The 22,721-nt window shown below is 40.7% G+C and overlaps 1 protein-coding gene across 2 annotated transcripts in view; it reads right to left on the bottom strand.

The window, feature by feature from the left end:
* Nucleotides 1-22,721, bottom strand: part of LOC147015126 (thrombospondin-3-like) — a 160,180-nt gene that overhangs the window by 54,430 nt on the left and 83,029 nt on the right. For both annotated transcript variants that reach the window (XR_015050219.1, XM_085849585.1), the window contains exons 14-20: nt 22,345-22,504; nt 21,808-21,926; nt 19,845-19,897; nt 14,752-14,945; nt 9,855-10,033; nt 9,713-9,761; nt 3,103-3,299 (exon numbers count right to left, since the gene is read on the bottom strand). Coding sequence is in view for 1 of the 2 variants with exons in the window: in XM_085849585.1 (XP_085705711.1) it covers nt 3,103-3,299; nt 9,713-9,761; nt 9,855-10,033; nt 14,752-14,945; nt 19,845-19,897; nt 21,808-21,926; nt 22,345-22,504 (951 nt within the window). In the remaining variant the exon portion in view is untranslated. The remainder of the gene's footprint in view (nt 1-3,102; nt 3,300-9,712; nt 9,762-9,854; nt 10,034-14,751; nt 14,946-19,844; nt 19,898-21,807; nt 21,927-22,344; nt 22,505-22,721) is intronic.

Here is a 22,721-nt window from a genome sequence, read left to right as displayed (position 1 = left end):
ACCTGTAATAAGGCTGGAATGGAATTCCATACACCTGTAATAAGGCTGGAATGGAATTCCATACACCTGTAATAAGGCTGGAATGGAATTCCTGCAGCAAAACACTGGACATAAGGGCAATGTCATTATCACTACTTGTGCAATCAAAATCGAAGATTTGCCAGTGTTGTTGGACCCCACGATTTGTAGATCCCGCGTATTCGTGGTTGATAAAATGTGACCTGCTTCTACATTCACAGCCCGAAGCTTCGCGCTTTCGTGGGTATTTTTTTGCATCGCAGTTTATCATGGTTGGATTATTCATGGTTTTTCGTGGTTTTTTCACAGGCGTATTGGTATTTTTTTTTCGCGTATTTGTGAGTTTTTACAAGTGTATTCCCAGTCTTCTGCAAGCATATTTGCGGGTTTTTTGCAGGTGTATTTGAGGGTTTTTGCAGGTGTATTTGAGGGTTTTTGCAGGTGTATGAGGGTTTTTGCAGGTGTATTTGAGGGTTTTTGCAGGTGTATTTGAGGGGTTTTGCAGGTGTATTTGAGGGGTTTTGCAGGTGTATTTGTGGGTTTTTTGCAGGTGTATTTGAGGGTTTTTGCAGGTGTATTTGCGAGTTTTTGCAGGTGTATTTGCTGGTTTTTGCAGACGTATTCGCGGTCTTTTGCAGGCGTATTCCCGGTTTTTTTGCAGGCGTATTTGCAGGTTTTTGCAAGCATATTCCCAGTCTTTTGCAGGCGTATTTGTGGGGTTTTGCAGGCGTATTCCAGTTCTTTTGCAGGCGTATTCCAGTTCTTTTGCAGGCGTATTCCAGTTCTTTTGCAGGCGTATTCCAGTTCTTTTGCAGGCGTATTCCCGGTCTTTTGCAGGCGTATTCCCGGTCTTTTGCAGGCGTATTCCCGGTCTTTTGCAGGCGTATTCCCGGTCTTTTGCAGGCGTATTCCCGGTCTTTTGCAGGCGTATTCCCGGTCTTTTGCAGGCGTATTCCCGGTCTTTTGCAGGCGTATTCCCGGTCTTTTGCAGGTTTATTCCCGGTCTTTTGCAGGCGTATTCCCGGTCTTTTGCAGGCGTATTCCCGGTCTTTTGCAGGCGCATTCCCAGTCTTTTGCAGGCGTATTCTTGGTCTTTTGCAGGCGTATTCGCGGGTTTTTTCAAGCGTATTTTCCCAGTCTTTTGCAGGGATATTTGCGGTTTTTTGGAGGCGTATTCGCTGTCTTTTGCAGGCGTATTCGCGGTTTTTTGGAGGCGTATTCGCAGTTTTTTTGCAGGCATATTCGCTGTCTTTTGCAGGCGTATTCACGGGTTTTTTTCAAGCGTATTCCCAGTCTTTTGCAGGGATATTTGCAGTTTTTTGCTGGCGTATTCACGGTTTTTTTGCAGGTATATTCGCGGTTTTTTGCAGGCGTATTCGCGGGTGTTTGCAGGTGTATTCGCGAAACTTTTTGCAGGCGTATTCATGGGTTTTTTCAAGCGTATTCCCAGTCTTTTGCAGGGATATTTGCAGTTTTTTGCAGGCGTATTCGCGGTTTTTTTTCAGGTGTATTCGCGGGTGTTTGCAGGTGTATTCGCGGGTGTTTGCAGGTGTATTCGCGGGTGTTTGCAGGTGTATTCGCGGGTGTTTGCAGGTGTATTCGCGGGTGTTTGCAGGTGTATTCGCGGGTGTTTGCAGGTGTATTCGCGGGTGTTTGCAGGTGTATTCGCGGGTGTTTGCAGGTGTATTCGCGGGTGTTTGCAGGTGTATTCGCGGGTGTTTGCAGGTGTATTCGCGGGTGTTTGCAGGTGTATTCGCGGGTGTTTGCAGGTGTATTCGCGGGTGTTTGCAGGTGTATTCGCGGGTGTTTGCAGGTGTATTCGCGGGTGTTTGCAGGTGTATTCGCGGGTGTTTGCAGGTGTATTCGCGGGTGTTTGCAGGTGTATTCGCGGGTGTTTGCAGGTGTATTCGCGGGTGTTTGCAGGTGTATTCACGGGTGTGTGCAGGTGTATTCACGGGTGTTTGCAGGTGTATTTGCGGGTGTTTGCAGGTGTATTCGCTGTCTTTTGCAGGCGTATTCGCAGAATTTTTTGCAGGCGTATTCACGATTATTTTTGTCGGTGAATTCATTTTTTTTTTTTGTTTTGTAAAAACCACTTCTGTGCATATTCCCAGGTTTTCACAGGATTTTCGATTTTTCCTTCCGAATCATGAACCACCAGAAACCGATGCCACCTTTTTCCATTGAAACAATGCCTGGCTATTCACCGACTTGCCATTTGCGGAATTTTCCAGGAATGTATCCCCCTCAAATAGTGGGGTCCGACAGTACTGTCTACTCATTTGTCTGGTGGAGCCAATCAAAAGCTCGAAGCCTCTTGTTATCGAGTTCAAAATGTCAAAGGTCAAGACAACAACCAGGTCTGTTTCCTGACATAACTTTTGAGAAAACTTTCAACAGAGTAATTGTTTAGACTTCTGGCTTGCATTGCTACATTCTACTCAACCAATGCATTAAAATCAGTGATTGGTCATCCATTTTCTCAAGCAGTCAGGTCAAAAATTTGGACTTCAAGGTCATTGTTCTTGGCTCACAAAGTCTCTCCTTGGCTCGCAAAGTCTCTCCACACCCCTTGGCCTTTATCAGCTCATGACTGTGCATACCTGTGCACTCATTGCCTTGTCGCTCAGCTTCTGTGGTTTTGAGAAGCTCCGGCGGGTCCACAAGACTGACATTCCAGGCATAGCTCTTTCCTTTACACACAGTCTCAAGGCCCTGCTTTCACCTTCCTTGAGGGGGGGGGGGGATTTGCTGGTTGCAGAGCTGTAAATTATTCATTAAAATATACACAAAGACAGATTACAAAGGGAAATGATTTGAAGGAATAATAGGGGAGGAGTGGTGGGAGGTCGTTAGACACATTACGGAAGGGAGGGGCCATGATTATTTGGCTTCTGAACACACTTACACATATAACACACACTTGTGCTAACCAATTATTCATGAAGTAACTTGTCGATCTTACTCCCATTACCCCTGATGGCCATTCCAACAACACCAACTTAATTCCCTGAAAGTGTATTGACTTCCACACAGGTACAAGTGCCCTTAGTTCCCATGCCAATGAAATAAAAATATATTTGCCTTGAGTTGCAGGCTTGGCTCAGCAATGGCGCGAAATGGCTTTGCCTGCCAGTATGCCTGCCGAGTCTGCTTCCATTGGACCACATAGAAACTGGCACTGTCCTGATATCCAAAGATGAAGCCAGCATAGTCATCGTCGGTCACCGTATTCACATGGAATGTTCCCTCAAAGTCTACTCCATTGAAGGCTGTATAACCTGAGAATAAAAGATTGCATAAAAACTTCAAAAATAGTGATCATTTTCAGTGTTTAATTGAAATTTATTTCAAGGAAAAAAGAAACAAAAACAGAGGTTAAAATTCATGCGACTAAAGAGTAAAAACCAATAGTGGGGTAACTGATTAAAATTTTTTTGGAGAGTCGTTGAATCCCTCCTCATGACCTTCCCACTCTTAGAAAAATATATACGAGCGGGGGGTTGGGGGGGGGGAGAGGAGGGCAACAAACATGAGGCTATATATACTTGGCGAGGTTGCAAGTTTTATTTAACAACCACTGCAATGAAAAGGAATTTCAAAATCTTAAACTTAATAAGTTCCAATTTTTAAAAAACCATTATACTTCTAAATCCTTCCAAAAAAAGCATTTGTTTAATTTAAAAATTACAATGTCCCTTTTTGGGCATTTTGCCAGTAATTTTTGGCATGGTTGATTATTTGTAAAGTTGAATAAGCTGAGAAACAAATCTGTTCATGAAAATGAGGGATAGGGAATGAAGCTAAACATGGAATGAAGTAGCTGACATTTGGTTCATGCATAACTAGTACATGAAAGATTCCAAGGTGAGCTGATATACCTGCTCATGTACTCTGCTATATGACATTAATTATTACTTCCCCCACTGAATATCACAGGTTTTGACCAATCGTGGGCAACCTGTCATGTTCCAATTTAGTTATCGTGGGAATTCCTTTCGATTAGTCCTGGTTTTTAAGCTGAGAGGAGTAATCGTTTACATCAGCGTGTATGATTATCTTGCATTACGAGAATTTTTTGTTTATCGCTCACCCTTAATAATGGTGCCCAAATGTCAAACGATGTACAAAATTAATTGTGCCAAAAGGCAGAGAAAGGTTGATGTGCGAAAAAAATTGAGTTGTTCGATAGGTTGACTGAGGTGAAGGTGCAATATCTGTGGGTTGGCATAACAGGATAAATGAATCCACTGTGCGGTATTTCCATAAAAGAGTGTCAAATATCCGTGAAAGTGGTGCCACCACTGATCAACAGAATGCAAAAGTGTCATTCCAATCCCATGATCCGGATATTGAAAGGATAGCAAAAGCCCTTAATGTTTGGATCGAAGACCAAACACAGAAAAAAAAGTGCCTTTGGGTGGACCGGTGATATGGGAGAAATCATTGCGCATTTACCAACGTTTCCACGAGGAACCCGGGGCCGAAGCCTCCAGTTCAACAACAGCTACCCACAAGTTCCACGCCAGCAACAACTGGTTTGAGAACTTCAATCGAAGATTCGGCTTTCATCATGTAAAATGTCGGGGAAGCAGCATCGACAGACCATGATGCTGCGAAAAACTACCCACTACAGCTCATGGAACAAATTGAGGCGAATGGATTTATGCCGGAGCAGGTTTATAACACCTAAGAGACGGGATTATTCTGGAAAAGAATGCCATCTCATTCATTCCTGTCCAAGCAGGAAAGATCTGCTCAGGGGTTCAAGGTGGCTAAGGATCGTCTTACCCTTATATGTGGCAATGCAGCAGACGACCGTAAAGCCAATGCTGCTTTCCTTACCACTGAATCCCCCTTCCCGCTCCCTACTCCAACAGCATCATCATCATCATCATCATCCTGAGCTAAGTCTTGTGGTTTATATTTACAGCAGAGTATGTAATATTTTTCCCCTCACTCACCTTGCTGTTTTGTAAAAACCAGTTTAAAAAAACAAAAAACCAGCGAGCTCTTCTCCTAGTCAACGCAGCAAGCACTAAATGCCCTCATTATCTCAGAAGTTCTTGAAGTGCCTCTCCCTCAGCACTTTCAAGATGCAGATGACATGGAATCACATGCCCGTGGATTCACCGTGACTACGGCAATAACACCAGCAGTATACCAAGAGGCTGCAATAGCTCGAAAGGGCAATCCTGACCTGGATGAAGTTCATGTACTCTACACGAGGCTGATGGAGAGGTCTGTTTCTACAGAGGAGGTATGCAATGCAGACGTCCTAATGAGATCCAAGGACTTCATCAAAACCAAAATCCAATCCTTGAAATCGTCAAGGATTGCTGCACTCTGGTTACAGTACAGAGATATAGTGGATATTCTTCATAAGTTTATCAGAGCAGAACATACTGGAAATTTGGCACTACATCTTTAAGTGGTCTTCGAAATGCTCCCTTTCCTGGAAGCATCTGGGCATAACCTCTACATAAAATCAGCCCGAGTGTATGTGCAGCGGATGTCCAAGCTTCAGGTGGAACATCCACACGTTTTCCCGACACTTCGAAGAAGGCTACCATGTTATCAGAAGAAATTATTGTCTATGTGCTGGCCTGTCCTCAAATCCAATCATAGAGCAGGTGCTGATGAGAAGTACGAAAAGCAGTGGTAGACTCACGATGGCGAGGAATGACAGAACAACATCTTACATGGCTGCTTTCCATGCCAGCTTGCTTAGAAGTTAACAATGTCATGCAGGAGCTAACAGGAGCGAACTACAATACAGGGGAGCAGAAGAAAGACATGACACAGGCTGGACAAGCACGAGACATGCAAGACATGCACGCAGTTTTTAGCTACCTGCAGGAAAGAAACCCCTTCAGCTCTGATCAAAACTTGCGCAATATCTCCACAGGTGTACATGCACACAACACAGTCAATGATGACACATCGAAAGCCATTGGAAACACCATCCTGACCAACATGAATGGTAAAACTGCTGCTGAGTTCACATTCAAGAGAAAGGATCGGGCCGTCACATTAGGCACAAAATCTTCGGTGATGATAGACGGTGATAGTATTCAAGTGGATCATCAACTACTTTGACAGTGACCGACGCTTCCTGCAAAAACATCAAATGACCTGGAATCAGGTTTCCAATTTGAATTGTGTAGTCATACCCCGCCTTGTTCGATTCCGCACTACTACCCCAAGAAGCACAGAAGCCAGTCCTGACAGATGCCATCTGGCCTCTCACAGCACCTTACGTTCCAGGAATGACAGGGGAAGTCCAGCACATATTGGATGGTGGGGAAATACTTCACCACATCCTGTGGACACGTGGATGTACATTCAAAGAGATATGTGCTCGGTACATTAACTATGGAACAAAAAAGCATAGAAAAGCCATTGTGGTGTTCGATGGATATGATGGTATATCCACAAATGACATCACACACCAAAGATGAGCAAAAGGATGTGCAGGAGCAACAGTGACATTCAATGAAGACATGCGCTTTATGAAGATGGACCAATTCCTGGAAAACTAAACAAACAAGCAGCGGTGTGTCAAGATGCTTAGTAACAAGTTACATAATGTGAACTGCAAGTCACATCATGCTTCTGGCGATGCTTATCTCCTCATTGTACAGAAAGCCATGGAGTCAGTGACCATGACCAACACTGAACTGGTAGGTGATAATACAGATCTGCTAATCCCACCGATTTACCATACCAGCCTCGAGACATGTGACCTGTTTTTCCGACCCGAGACAAAGAATGGCATGAAGAAACCACGTGTGTGGAACGTGAAAGCTGTCAAGCAGAAACTCGGCCCTGATCTGTGCACCAACATTCTCTTCCGACATGCTCTTCTCAGATGCGACACTACCTCCCACATATACAGTATGGCATAGAAAAGGAGCTTTCCTCAAGAAATTTAACTGCAGCAGCAACTTCTTTAAGCAAGCAAAGGTAATTGACACACAATCAGCTTCAACTCATGATGATGTAACCGTGGGAGAGAATGCTCTGTTGCGTCTATACGACTCAAAGCCCACAGAAGACCTTAACTCACTGCAATACAACCTCTTTTGTGAGAAATACTTTCACGTTTTGTAAAATGTATTGAAAACAGACACCGAGGGTGGAGTCAATTAATTCACATTTTACATATTTTCCACAATTTGGATTGCTTAAGAGTTTTATATGATATAAGGGATGAAACGGAAGACCAAGAAAGAACACGAATAAGTAAAGACCAAAGATCAGGAGGAACCTGGATAGGATTCGGGTTTCAGCCGCTACTCCGCGACCCTCAAACCCACCCAAGCACAGCAAAGTGAACCTCACATGAAAAATTTCTGCAAGAATTCATTTCTCCTAAGAGAGATAGAAAACGAAAGAGAGAAATAGAGAGTAAAAGAGATGAAAAAGAAAAAGCAAGAATTAGAACAAAATTACAACAAAGACGCCGGAAAGAACCCCGACAGATAGGTTTCAGCACTTACTCCCCAGCCTCAAACGCAGCAACATGTACAAGCTACCAGCGGTCCGTATATTTATCTGTATAAAACAGTTGAGAAATGTTCTGTTGAAATTTGGGCGAGGTTTGCTCTTTATTTTGCATAAAATGCCTCTACTTTTGGTGAAGATCCCAATCTGGAGACGAGAATGTTTCAAGTGATTCTTCACCACTGAGTGATAGGGCCGAGAGATAGGCATAGTGATAGTGATAGGGCAAAAAAAACCGATATATAGCATGATATCTCAAAAAGTTGTGAACTGATTCAGACAAAACTTGGTGGATGAGTTGGGTGGGTGACAAGAACAAGCCCATTAGATTTTTAGATTTTGGTGTCCGGATCCAGGTCTGGCCGATCAGTAGGATACAAAACATAAACTGTTCAGTCTGGTGGAGGTATGCACTGTACCGAGTGCCGTTCTAGTTACCTCCACCCACCAAAGGTGGACGGAGGTCATGTTTTCACCCGTGTCTGACTGTTACTTGCGAAAGTCGAAGGTTTTTTAAGTAGATTGGGTGGTTGCATGCGTTATGCTGTTTGTCTGTTTGTTTTTATGTTTATCGCCTGGAGGTCACAATTTTAAACCGATCTTCACCAAACTTCACCACATGGAAGAGTTCGTCACAAGCAAGAAGCCAATTGTTTTTGAGTTCAAAAGGTCAACATAGGCCAAAGATCAACAACTTTGTCACATTTCTAAAATCCTCAATTTCCATCCGATTGACTAGCAATTTGAACATGATTTGCATATCAGGACACTGAATTCAAACACCAATTATTTTTGAGGTCAACATCGGCCAATATGTCTACATAGGCCAAAATTTTCATCCAATTGACTTGAAATTTTAGGAGTTGCACATCAGGTTACTGAATTCAATCAGCCAGTTATTTTGAGGTCAACATGGACCAAAAAAATCACCATAGACCAAAGGTCAACAACTTAGGTGAGATTTCTAAAATCCTCAATTTTCATCCAATTTACTTGAAATTTGAAGAGGATATATATATTTCAGGTCATTAAATAGCAAATTATTTTTGAGGTCAACATAGACCAAAGGTCAACAACCTAGGTGAGATTTTTAAAATCTTCAATTTTCATCCAATTGACTTGAAATTTGAAGAGGATTTATATTTCAGGTCATTGAATTTGACAAGCCAAATATTTTTGAGGTCAACATAGACCAAAACATCAACATAGGCCAAAGGTCAACAACTTAGGTGGAATTTCCAAAATCCTCAATTTTCATCCAATTGACTTGAAATTTGAAGAGGATATATATTTCAGGTCATTGAATTTGACGAGCCAAATATTTTTGAGGTCAACATAGACCAAAAGCTCAACATAGGCCAAAGGGCAACAACAGGTGGAACTTATGAAATCCTCAATTTTCATCCCATCAATTTGAAATTTGAAGAGGATTTGCATATCTGGTCACTGAATTCAACGAACAAGTATTTTTGAGGTCAACATAGGCCATATTTCTAAAATTTTCAATTGAGTTGAAATTTGAAGTGGATTTATATTTCAGGTCAATGAATAGCCAATTATTTTTGAGGTCAACATGAACCAAAAGGTCAACATAGGCCAAAGAGGATTTGCATATCAGGTTATTGAATTCAACCACCAATTATTTTTGTGGTCAACATAGGCCAAAAGGTCAACATAGGCCGAATTTCTAAAATTGTCAATTTTCATCCGATTGATTTGATATTTTAAGAGAAGTTGCACATTTGGTCATTGAATTCAACCACCAATTATTTTTAACTCAAATTTGTTTTGTGGATTTCGCAAGTATTGTGCTGTGCACGACATCTTTCTTGTTTGTTTGTTTGTCGGTAGGATATCTCAAAAAGTTGTGGACAGATTTTGGATGAAATTTTGGGGAGAGGTTGAGTGTGTGACAAGGACGAACAGATTCGATTTTGGTGAAGAGCCGAATCCGGATTCGGATCTGGGCAGAGGTATGCACTGCACCAAGTGTCCTTCTGGTTTGTACTGTATTTACAAATTGGTGAAGTGAAATACAGTACACAAATCAATTTGGCTGAACTGCACACATGATGGACTTCTTCAATGTCATTGAATCAAAACCATTTGATATATTGTTGAATAAGTGGGGTGTGACACAAATTTTAAAACATCAATGACGAGTCACTTGGTCCATAGTGTTACATACCCACAGCCAGACCTGGGTCACTGTTCATCGTCTGCACAATCTCCATGCCCTGGATGAAGAATATAATGAATGGATATTTCTTACAATTCGTAATCATCGATACAAGCACATTGGTAAAAATTTTCACATTGGTAAACTTTACCTCATTCAAAACAACCCAATTAGGATCTATTTGAGCATCACCCTCAGGGTCCAGCACAACGGTCTGGTATGCTCGAAAGTCGGTGAGGGTGATTTCCACATTCTCCGGACACACGTCGAGGAAGTCAACAACCGAATCATTGTCAAAGTCTTCTTCACAAACATCGCCGACACCATCCTCTGCAATCCAACAACATCACCTGCAATCCCACACCATCCATCCCATGCAGTCCTCTACCAACCCTCAAGATCCCCTACACAATAATTTTATGCAGCATGTCAAGCACAAGCACCATTAACTCACACAATAACAATCTATACACCATTTGAATTAGATTTTACAATGTTTGCCATCATATTGGCAAGATTGTGAAGAGCCAAAAAACATTTTGTTACGGGGGAGTTTAAGCACATATTAAAAACTGAGACATACTCCAGCCATTTTTGAAATTTTCATGATCGGCTGGGAAAACCAAAGTCTGACAGGATAGCGTAGATTAATGCACACTCACCTCTGACATTTTTAGCCTGAGTGAGAATCTCGACACAGCTATGAACTGGGGTACTGCATGCAGGGCAAATCTTTCTGCCAGAATCAGTCAAGTATGTCTCTGTTGTATATGCTCCTCCTCCATCCTCTCCCTCACTTCAAATGGCATTACTACAGATTGCCCGAGATAATCTAGAATGTTTAAATTCTATGTTCAGCTTTCTATTTCTACGGTCAGCCACTGGAAGAGGTGTAGTCTCTTGAACTTCTTGGGTTGAGCATCAGCCATGACCTCTCCTGAGCCAACCAAATAGCACACCTGGCTTAAAAACAAAAGTGAGCCACAGACAGGGCTACTCACATCCTCTGATGATCCACATATTTCCTTGGAAAATGAGAGATCCTCATGGTCTACAAAGCCTAAAGTTGTACTTTGATCAGTGAAGCACTGCTCTCCCTTATGGGCTGACACCCCAGCACTACATCTGTCTATCCTGCATTCTGTAGAATATAAAGCTCTCAACATTATTGTAATTTCCCGTGATGTGGCCGAAGCTACACCCACTCTCAATTTAACCTTGCTCTTCCACAAGCCTGTCTTTATAAAGAGAAGAAAAAAAAAAAAGGAGAAGGTGAGTTATTCCCAACACCCTGGAACAAATTCCAAATTCTTGCCATCTGCAGCCTGTGTCAGAGTAGCCATCCATCCTGGATTGAGACCCTTGTCAAGAGACATCTTTGGCAGAACTGATGCTTCGCAGAGAGTAAGGTACATTTATGAGCTTATCTAGAATTTAAATTCCAGATAAGGTGTTGTCGTCACGCTCCGTCTGTCCATCTGTCCGTCTATTTCGACTTCCCCCCGGGTCAAACCGCTGGGCCGATCCAGCTGAAATTTGGCAGCAACCTTCCTCTCCTGACTGGTAACAGGGATTGCAAAGCTCGTTCTAGTCGTCTGACTTTAAGTAGATCAAAATGGCCAACTTAGGAAATTCCTTCAAAAATCTTCTTCTCCAGACCCACCACTCAGAACGCTACCAAATTCAGGTTACAACATTAGGACAGGGTGCTGATGTTAAATTGCGGAGGTCATGCCGATCACATAACTGGAAGTCTGTCAAAATGGCGGTCGTGCAAATTCCTTCCAAAATCTTCTTTTCCAGACCCACCAGTCAGAATGCTACCAAATCTGGGTTAAAACATTCGGCCAGGGCCGAGATAAACTACAGGTCCAGTGGTCCTATTCTTGTTGTTGTTGTTGTTGTTGTTGTTGTTGTTGTTGTTGAGTCAAGTGTTGTAAGTTTTATATCAGTTCAATATCTATTGTATCGCTGTTGGCAAGTTATAAACATTTTATTTTTTACTGCACACAGTATTTGATAATCATTACTATTTGGTTACTTGTCAAATGACACAAATGTTAAAAGGACAATCAATATAAAAAGAAATGTTGAAATGAACATTAGAATGTGCTCATAAAAATTTGGGTCATAGTCGTAAAACATTTTGCTGTGCCAGTGAGGAAAAATAAATAAATATTACACTGCAACCTTGCCTCACTTGCAATGAAAAAGGAGCAAAGAGATAAAGAAGAAATGGTTAAAACTTGTTTTACTTGCAAAAATTTTTTTTTTTGTGAGAAATGATTTTCTGCCTTATTTATCTCAATTTTTCCCGACTTTGTAAAATTTAGACAATTTTTTTTAAACTCAATTGACAGAGATGATAGAAGATTGAAGCGTGGCAGTAAAGTAGTGGCAAACCCCCTTGTGTATTCATACCAATGTACATACTGCCATGTCTGCATATGTACTTTGTGAATAGGCATTTGGGCCAGATCGAATGGAGATGGAGTCGAATACCACGTGTCCTTGAATTCCCACCAATCCTCAAGCTATGTTTGTATGGATTCGTAGCCATATCTGGGGACAAAATTAATGTATTTCTACACGTGTATGTCTTATCATGGATGTCTATCGGATTTGTATGTCATGTAATTTGTGTGTTTTTTAATTATATCTAAAACTGCATTCTGGTTCGTTGTCATTTTAAACTAGAGCAATGTCGATGGAGCACCATCACAAATCCACACGCTTCCCACCGAAAGCAAGTTGAAAGATGGCAAAAAGTTCCACCATGAATGACCCAATATCAAATGTTGAGTTAACCATTTTGAACCCTGTGACCCTCAGTCCCCACTCCTGGGGCAAGAACCCGGGGGTCAAATCCAAAAATCATCACATATTTAATGCGTCTCCCAACGTCGATGGCAAATACAGCACAAAGTTCAATTTTAGAATGTTTAAAATGTTCCCGTAGTTGCATTTTTCGGTATTTGAGCTTTCGATGCCACCCCAGGAGGCGGGGCCAAAATTAAACTGCTCTTGCTCCTTCTTGCCATGTGGTGATCACAACTGCAGAGTTTAGTGAATTTTTGCCCAACCGTTTAAGGAGGCGATAGCATAACAGACAGATAGACAGACAGACAGACAGACAGACAGACAGACAGACAGACAGACAGACAGTGCACTGCCACCTGTCATCCCCCATCCCTGGTGTTGCAGAGAGACAGCCATTTATAATATCCCCTCCATTAAAAAAATAAAATGTGAGGATAATTAATCATCTCATCATTAAATCTCTTAAAGTTCTGTAAAGTTACCATGTTGTTGCATAATCGGTGATGCAGGCATACAAAAGTGGTTGGGTTTTAGGTGCAAAGACCAACTTCCTCAAAACAGCTTTAAATTCAGCCAATCAGGCCAGTGCAATACGTCAAGTGCAGCGGTGGGCCGCCGAGACTCGGTCTGGTTGCAATATTCTCGCTTAATGGGCCCTGTTAACAATCCAGTCACCTTATTACTTGGAAACCTCTGGTTTGTGATTGCTATCTTCATCTGTACTATATTGGGAGAATTTTGACAAATTTGTATCGAAATATTAGAAACAATAATATCACCAATTGACAAAAAAGGACAACAAGGTAATGAAAAAAAAAATCACTCAAAGAGTGAGTGACTCTTGGGGAAACAGAACGGCTCTCGGTCGGGTGTGTACCTCTGCCAGGCTGAACAGTTTGCATTTTGTATCCCACTGATAGGTTGGATCTGAATCTGGACCCTAACTTAAGTCAAATTGGCTTGTTCTTGTCATCGAACCAATTCGTCCACCTAGTTTTGTCATAACCCGTCCACAATTTTTTGATATGTCATGCCATACATCGTTTTTGGCCTCATCTCTCAATGGTGAAGAATCACTTGAAAAATTAAATAATTCTCGTATCTAGATCTGGATTCGGATCGTCACCGAAATTGAATCAATTCTTCCTAGTGGCACTCCCAACCTGTCCACCAAGTTTCGTGTGAATCGTTCAATAACCTTTTCATAGATTGTGCTATACACCAGGACCCTGACATTCGCTGGGGATACGTTCTGGGAAAACCCCGTGAATGTTGAAACCGCGAATGTGGGGGCATTGTCTCAATGGGAAATGGGGGTTAAGTTCCAGGGTTTTTCCCGACCCATGAATAATCCACGAATGTCAAGGTAAAATCTCACAAAAATGCAGCAAAATGCTGTGGAAATAGACGAAAATCCACGAGTGTCGGGGTAAAATCCGCGAGTGTCGGGGTAAAATTCACGTGTTTTGTCATTGTTACAATGGAGACAAGGGGGATAACGTTATCGGTTTGCGGCAGTTCCTGGTTCAAGGGGAAAGTTTTTAAACTTTAAAATGTTTTTGACCACTACGTCCAGCTGCTTTGTGCGTGGCTCGTGGAAGATGTCATGTATAAAACACGATTACATGTATTGGAATTGTGTTGGCTCATGAAAATTTTAAAAAAACTTAAAAAAAAAAATCGCCGTGAAAACCGCGAATATGTGGGGCAATTTTCCACGAATGCAGGAGCATGTCGCAAGTTATCAACCGCGAATATGCGGAACCCGCAAATGTTGGAACCGTGAATGTTGGGGTCTGGGTGTATATTGTTTTTGGCCCGGTCTCTCAATGGTGAAGAATCACTTTAAAAATTCTCAGTTCCCGATCCGGATTCGGATGTTCTCCAAAATTAAGCGTTGCCGTCCTTGGCCAGTCACCTACAAAGAAACAAAAAATTCAGAACGATTGTGTTTGTCTGTTTGTTACACGATTTTTGGCCACCGTTTTCAAGCAGACAGACGGACAAACAGGCAAACGCTAAATACCAACATACTTGGCGCAATTTTTTTTTTTTGCCATACTTGGCACAAAGTTGAAAATGCTTCAACACATAATTTTCATAGATATTCACGAAATTGTAAGTAATCATTGCATATTTTGATCATTTATCAACACAAGGCTGTTTGATCACCAACAATCGATCACTATAAGCGAACCACAACACTGCCACCTCTAATAAAAGCATACCATTCTTGTCCTCTTGCATTGGATTGGCCACCAGGCGACAGTTGTCAGGGCCTGGTCGTATGAAATCAGGAATTCCATCGTTATCATCATCACTGTCGCAGTCATCTCCAAGTCCATCATTATCAGTGTCCAGCTGGTCTGAGTTGGGAATTGATGGGCAGTTGTCTCTTGTGTCCTGGTATCCATCTCCATCACTGCACATCAATCAGGAATATTACATGGGTGGGATGCAAAGTCATTGAGAAGGTAGTACCATTATAGGCAATAAATATTATTCTTGCTTAGCTTGCAATTAAAATTGAACTGTTATGAGGGGAATGGAGAATGGCTAACCATGTGGAATGGAGATATTTCATCAGCATGCCAGCCCAGTAAGACTAGAATGTTCCGGTTTAGAAATCCCACAAAGCATATCAGGCCCCGCGAGGAGGAGTGATGTAAGTGACATTTTTTAATGATATTTTGATGATAGGCTCGGATGATAGGGGAAGGGTTAAAATAGTGCTATATGGCATTAACTCCAAAATGGCCGATGTGTCCGTTACATCACTCCTCCTCGTGGCACCTCATATATATATATATATATATATATATATATATATATATATATATATATATATATATATATATATATATATATATATATATATATATATATATATATATATATATATATATATATGTATATATGTATATATATATATATATATATATATATATATATATATATATATGTATATATATATATATGTATATGTATATATATATATATGTATATATATATATATATATATATATATATATATATATATATATGTATATATATATATATATATATATATATATATATATATATATATATATATATATATATATATATATATATATATATATATATATATATATATATATATATATATATATATATATATATATATATATATATATGTATATATATATATATGTATATATATATATGTATATATATATATATGTATATATATATATATATATATATATATATATATATATGTATATATATATATATATATATATATATATATATATATATATATATATAGTGAGTGGCACCAGTGCTGAAAGGCTGGACGTATTGTCATGCTTCATCAGATTTTTCCAAGAGAATGTTATTTTTCACTCTTGTGGAAATTTATCTGGTCTATTTAGGAAGATTTCTCGTGCCGTGGAGTCCCATTAATAAGGAACACTTGTTTTAAAGAATTTTGTAACAAACACCAGTACTTTTGGTGAACAATCTTATCATCTTCATGGAATGGTGTGCTGACAGGATGGCGTAGAGGCAGGTACACTTGCCTTTAAGCTGTCAAGCCCCGGTTTGAATCCCGATCCAGCTATAAACTGTCATCCCAGTGTTTCATAGACAGGGTGATTCATCAATGTGTGCCGGCCCTCAAATGGACGTTAAAGGGGAATCCTGTCTGACAGCATTTGTCGGTGGACCTTAAAGATCCCACGGTGTCCTTTGCGAAGAGTAGGTAATACCAGGACACTGTTGCCCATTTCGCCAACCTCGTAAGGGATGACAGGCTGAGTCAACCCCACCTGGTGTTAATTCAATGGAGGGGGCTTGAACTCAGGACTCGAAGATCCCATGCCAGCTACACTAACAGCGAAGCCAATACAAGGCTTACCATGGAAGGTATAATGTATAATTTATCTTGGGTAATGCCATAGCAGGATGTCACACCTACATACCCAAAGAAGCTGCTCAGCAAACAAGCTCAAATGAGCGAAGGTCCTCGTCCTCTTAATGATGACGTCATAAAAACGAATATGACGTCATTGTGATGTATCAGGTTTGCGATAAATTATCTGTGCTAATGCCCGGCTTGATTCCCGCAAACAAAATTCAAACAGCTTGCCGAGTTTCGGAAATAATAGTATAGGCGATCTCCATTAGCGGCAATATTATGACGTCAACTTTTTGTCTAGGAAGAATTTCCAAAATCGGAGATGGTCACTGCCTGCGCGTGGGCTTTCTGCATATACATGGCAAGTTTCACGAAGATCCGATTAAAACTCTGGGTTGTGAAACAAAAAATGTCAAAAAATAGGAATGACATCATAAAAATTGATATGACGTCATAGTGATGTATATTATGTGCGGTAATTCATCTCTGCTAATGCCCTGTTCGATTCCCACAAACAGAATTCAAAAAGCTTGCCGAGTTTTGGAGATAATTTTTTAGGTGATTTCCATTAGCAGAGATATTTTGACGTCATAACTTTTTATTCTCGGAGGAATTTTAAAAATCAGAGATGGTTACTGTCTGCAAGGGGTATTTTTACATATATATGGCAAGTTTCAGGAAGTTTCGATGAAAACTGTAGGCTGTGAAACAAAAAAGTCCACAAGAAGAAGCAGAAGAACAACAATGTGAGTAAGACTTGGAGATCCTCCACGAGGATCTAACAACGTTCCACACTCAACCAGGGCTCCACAGCTCACCTCACCACCAGGGCTGGTGGTGCACTGGCCCAACAGACCATCATGATGTTTCCTTTAAAAAACTTTCTTTGTGTGTTTGGAGTTAAGTCCAGACCTGCCCTCACCTATAAACAGGAGGTTTTACACAATACAATCTTACTCTGACTATACTGCTCCATAAAGGATGCTCACCGTCTCCTCCATGTATGTTATACAAGACGACGGACTTATGACAAATAGCCCGTTAAAACAGGAATCTAAGCTATATTATTGACACGGTCCAGTATCCCATACTTAACACGATCTATATTTGGACCCCCCTCAATACCTTCCACATAACAATATTTAGACTTGTACATGAAGAGCAAGAATTCTTTAATTACCTGAACACTGTGGATGTGAACATCCAGTTCACACAGGAACCATACAACAATGATCAGTTAGCCTTTCTTGATTACAAGGTTCACATGAACGGTGATGGCCACTTGGATTTTGAGGTGTACAGGAAACCCACGCATACCAACCAATAGTTGCAGCTTGCAAACCACTATTTGCACCGATCCACAAATAATTATGTCATTTGCACTCTTTTCCGTCGTGCAGACACGATTCCGACCACACAGAGAGATAAATTATGTGAGAAGGAGAATATCAGGAGTACCCAAAGCAAGTGTGGTTAACCCGAATGGTCTTTATTAAATGTGGGAAGTAGCAAAAACCACATCAAGTCTGATGAACATCATCATGACACAGCTCAAGAAAATATGACCCGAAGGACCATTCCATATGTGGCTGGGCTATCTGAGAAAGTAAGAAGATTCTTCGACAAGTTTGGCATTGTTACATCATAAAAACCCTCCATAATTCTTTGCAGCCAATTAGTTCATATTAAGGACACGATTTGGATCGACAAGCACCGTGGATGGCATCACACGTGGAGATAGACCATGGACTCAGACCTACATAGGAGAAACCCAGAAAACCCTTGAAGCCCGTATGAACCAACATCGTCATCCTGCTTATGAAGAGGCTTTGAACTGTGCTGTTTCTACCCACTTGAACCTGCATGGTCACAGCTTTGATAACAGTCAAATGGTCATCTTAAACAGAGAAAAAGGCAGTTTGCTGGAGGTGTAAAGGAATCCATAAGGACAGTTTACAATTTCGCCTGTCACATGTCACGTGCAATTTCACCTGTCACATACATGGGACAAAGCTTTGATATCTCTTCCATGCCATCTGCAACAATTACGTGACCACCAGATTGATCTACACACCAACTTACCATATCACCGGTAGAGGTCACATGGCGATTCTCAAGCTTCTTATTTACTTTAACATCTGCCATGACCAAACCGAGTGGACACTCACAGAAACATCGGCTTTACTGACTCGTAAGTCCAGCTTTTTTCAATTATAAACTTTTACCGTTTTAATTCTACCGGATGAATAATAGCAACCTGCACAAAAATACATAGACTTGATTTAACAAAACTGAGGATGATGGAAAGGAAAAAAACCCAAAAACCTGAAGATTGAGGAGCAGTTCGGATTTGGTAAGCAAGGGATATTGAGATGTTCAAATGAACTGGATCCATTGGAAAAGAAACGACTGGAAGTAGGTTTTACCCTTTGAACCATGAGCTCCTTGGACTTTCGGCTTTCCCACCCTGGGCTCCCTGGAGAAAAATCTGGCCGCTCAGGTATATGGAGGTTTGAATCGTGGCCGGGAAACCGGATGCTCGGATATATGGAGGTTTGAATAGTGGCCGGTAAAATGGCCGCTAGAGTTCGAAGGGTTAAGGAGTAGCATGAATGAGATTGAGAAATTATATCAGAGGAACTAAGGGATGTGAAGAGGCTTTTGCTTATTTGGTGGAAGGTTAAGGGGAACTGTTACTGAGAATGAAGCACCGTAAAAGATTACTTAAGATGGCAGTGAGCTGCTTCCTTGAGTTAATGGAGGGAGGAGCGATTGGATATACACAAGGTTTTCACTGGTGGAAGGCAAGGAAGTGGAGATGAGATAGAGAATTGGATTTGGGAGGTCAACAAGAATCAAGTGACTGAATGAATGTGTCAACCTGTTGGGACTGTGAAGAGGAAGAAGGCTGAAAAGGTGAGGCATACAAAACCAGATGAGAAGCTGTGGAAGAGTGAGAACCTGACATCCCGTGCATGTCTATGACAAAAGAGTAACAGGCTCTGAACCCCACACTTTTCGGTGTATCCCATTGTAGGTCAAAGTTTTCGGCTCCATAAGAACCAGGAATAAAAGGTGGGATGCAGAGGTGCCAATGTAGAATAGATGAAAATGCTTTTTGTTTGTTTTTAGGTTGTGAGATGGTTAGAAACAAGTCAATAAACTTCTTTCAGAATTTCACCCAAAAGAAGATAAAGAGATTGAACAGTCCTTCCAAAGAGACAAAATAAATAATTGACATGTAACTGGAATGAAATGGTATAGCAGCTTTTGATATTCTATATGGTCAAAAAAAAAAAAAAAAAAACTTATCATAGAAATGTGTTATTTTGCTTCAACATTTTAATACCGCTAAAAATGTAATTAAAAATATACACAGTAAACAGTAAAGAAAATACTCTGAATGATCTCTTGCCATACCTGTCTTGGTTTGTATCACAAATGTCTCCAACCAAGTCACTGTCGATATCCGTCTGAAGCAAAATGAAAAACACAATGAATAATACAGCACAGTGTTAGGAATGGACAAAACTTACAAAAATAAATAAATAAATAAAAGGTCTAAGGCTCATAAATGAGTTGCCCATTCTCACACACATGGACATACTGACGAAACAAACACTGAATACAGCCACTGAGGTTGGGGGAAGTACCGTCACTTCCTGGGATACTCTTGGTACCAGCGACGTCACAACAATGGCACTGCATTTCTCACCAAACTCAGTGGGCATGTCCTCAGGAGGAATTTTCTCCTCCCCATGGATGCCAACCGATGGGGATTGTCCGTTCTCTAAATTTTAAATGCTGAACCTAAAAGCAAGGAAGTAACCCGTTTCATCTTTTAAGTTTAAGTCTTTGGTATGAATCAGCCAGGGTTTGACCCGCCAACCTCCCAGACTCGGAGCAGATCCTCCAATTATTACAGCAATGAGTGTGGTTATTAGTTGTTGGACATTAAGGATCCCACGGTGTCCTTTGTTTCATAATGATGGTTTAAATTTTAAAACCAAGGCAGAATGTCCCCCATTAGAATATCAACCGATCCATCTTGCACAATTTAAGTTTTCTAAATGATGTGGTGCAGAAGTCACAAAAGCTTCCTGCTCACTACAAGTTAGAAAAAGCAAGAAGCTTATGAGCAATAGATTGTAAAACTGCCAAAAGTTTATATTCAATACATTATAGCCAATGTAATGGGAATGTTTCTCCTCTCAATGGTGCATGAGACAATGCTGGAGTACTTGTGGTTACAAAAAAAAAGCAGAACTCTATGTTGTGCCAAAAAAAAATAAAAATAAAAGAAGACGATAATAAACAATTTGTTGACCGTTGCATTGAAAACTTAAATGTGATTATTATAATTTTAAGTACCAAAAATGACTCATCAGTACAAATCATCAACAGTCTTAATGCATAACTTGCTAAGTGCATTATTCATGATTCATTAAAAACATTCATTAAAAACAACACTGGAAATGCAATATCGACTCTACAATATATATATATATATATATATATATATATATATATATATATATATATATATATATATATATATATATATATATATATATATATATATATTGTTTGTTTTTCATGATACGTATGGAGAAAAGAGAGATTGTGATGGAGGAAGAAGGAAGTGTGTGGGAAGGAAGTAACATAATGTTAGAATACACTGTACTTTGACCAAAGATGATAATACGTTCTTGCAAGTTGCTCCATTTTGCCGCACTCGCCTCTAAGCTGTCGAGCCTGGGTTTGAATGTCAACCCAGCTATAAACTGTCATCTCGGTGTTTCACAGGCAGGGTGATTCATCAATGTGTGTGCCGTCCGTCGGATGGACGTTAAACTGGGTATCCCGTCTGCTGGCATTAGTTGGTGGATGTTAAAGATCACATGGTGTCCTTCGTGAGGAGCAGGCAAGCTATCGCTGGAATCCTGAAACAAATTACAAATTCCTGCCCTTACCCACATAGAGCATTGCATCAGCAGCACAGCAGTGCCCTCAGCCAATGATGCCACCCCACAACCCTGTGCCGCATACAAAAGAGAGAGAGATTCCATTTCGATATGTAATTCTCAAGCCTTGAGACATGTTCTTGAGCTCACATTTAAGAATTGGAGTGATAAATCTCAATCAATTAAGGCTACAGAAAAGCATTTCTATAGTTAATGCTCAAAACTCTGATGGTGCCCATTGTCAAGCACATCTATACAGAATGAAGGTAACCATCAAGACAAATGGCAAAACTGGCCTTCATCAATTAGAACCTATGGCTGCGTCACTGGATGGGAATGATTTGGTTACATCTTTATTGTCAGCAATGCTCAGAACTTTAATGTAATGTTCTTTGTTGCCAACCAAGTGAATGTCGCACCTGTGTCGGATTGCTAATTTCCGGACAGCTATCGCAGGCATCTCCCACGTTATCGTTATCCCGGTCCGTCTGCAGCGGGTTCGGTACACGTGGACAGTTGTCCAAGAAGTTCGGGATTCCTACAGGGAAGAGGAGAAATCCAAGTGGATCAAGAAATTGCATCACAATTTTCTGTATCACTCAGCTGTAAAGAAAACCTTTTTTTAATCTACAGTTTTGCAAGAAATTGACTGTTTTACAAGATTGGTGTCAAATTACCACCATCGCATTATCAGTTTTTCTTTTTAGCAAACTAAGGGCCCTCAAGCGAGCCCAGGTGGGTCACAAAATTATCATGGTAATAAAATACCAAATCCCTATATTTTCACGCACTAAAGGTAGTCAAAAAAATAAAAATAAATAACCAAAAAACATTTGCCTGCAGCACCTAAATAAGCACAGGAATCTTGATGTCTTGCCAAAGTAGGCATTATTATGAGCTAAAATCAGCTTATAGCCGAGCTAAAATGGCCAGCAGCCGTAGCACGCTGACTGTACCATCTCCATCGATGTCTTCATCACAGGCGTCACCCTCGCCGTTGTTGTCAGTGTCTCGTTGATCGTTGTTGTTCACGCTGGGGCAGTTATCGCAGGCATCACCGTAAGAGTCCATATCTGAATTCTGTTGGTCTTTGTTGTCGACAAGTCGGCAGTTGTCCTGCACAGGATAGTCCACCAAACGAGATTTCACTCAGAGATGGTTCAGCATGATGGATCAATGAGCGAGCGAGCGAGTGAGTGAGTGAGTGAGTGAGTGAGTATATAGACTTGATGTGCGAGTCCAAACACAAATATACTTTCATAAAGATCGTTTATTCGCAGACATACCTGTAATCGATATACCTTGCCAAGGCTCTGCGTCGTTAAATGCTTTG

Source organism: Eptatretus burgeri, chromosome 12, assembly GCF_056783735.1.
Source record: "Eptatretus burgeri isolate ZD-2024b chromosome 12, Ebu_testis_v1, whole genome shotgun sequence".
In the NCBI taxonomy this organism is placed as follows: Eukaryota; Metazoa; Chordata; class Myxini; order Myxiniformes; family Myxinidae; genus Eptatretus; species Eptatretus burgeri.
This window is presented reverse-complemented; position numbering and strand designations above follow the sequence as displayed.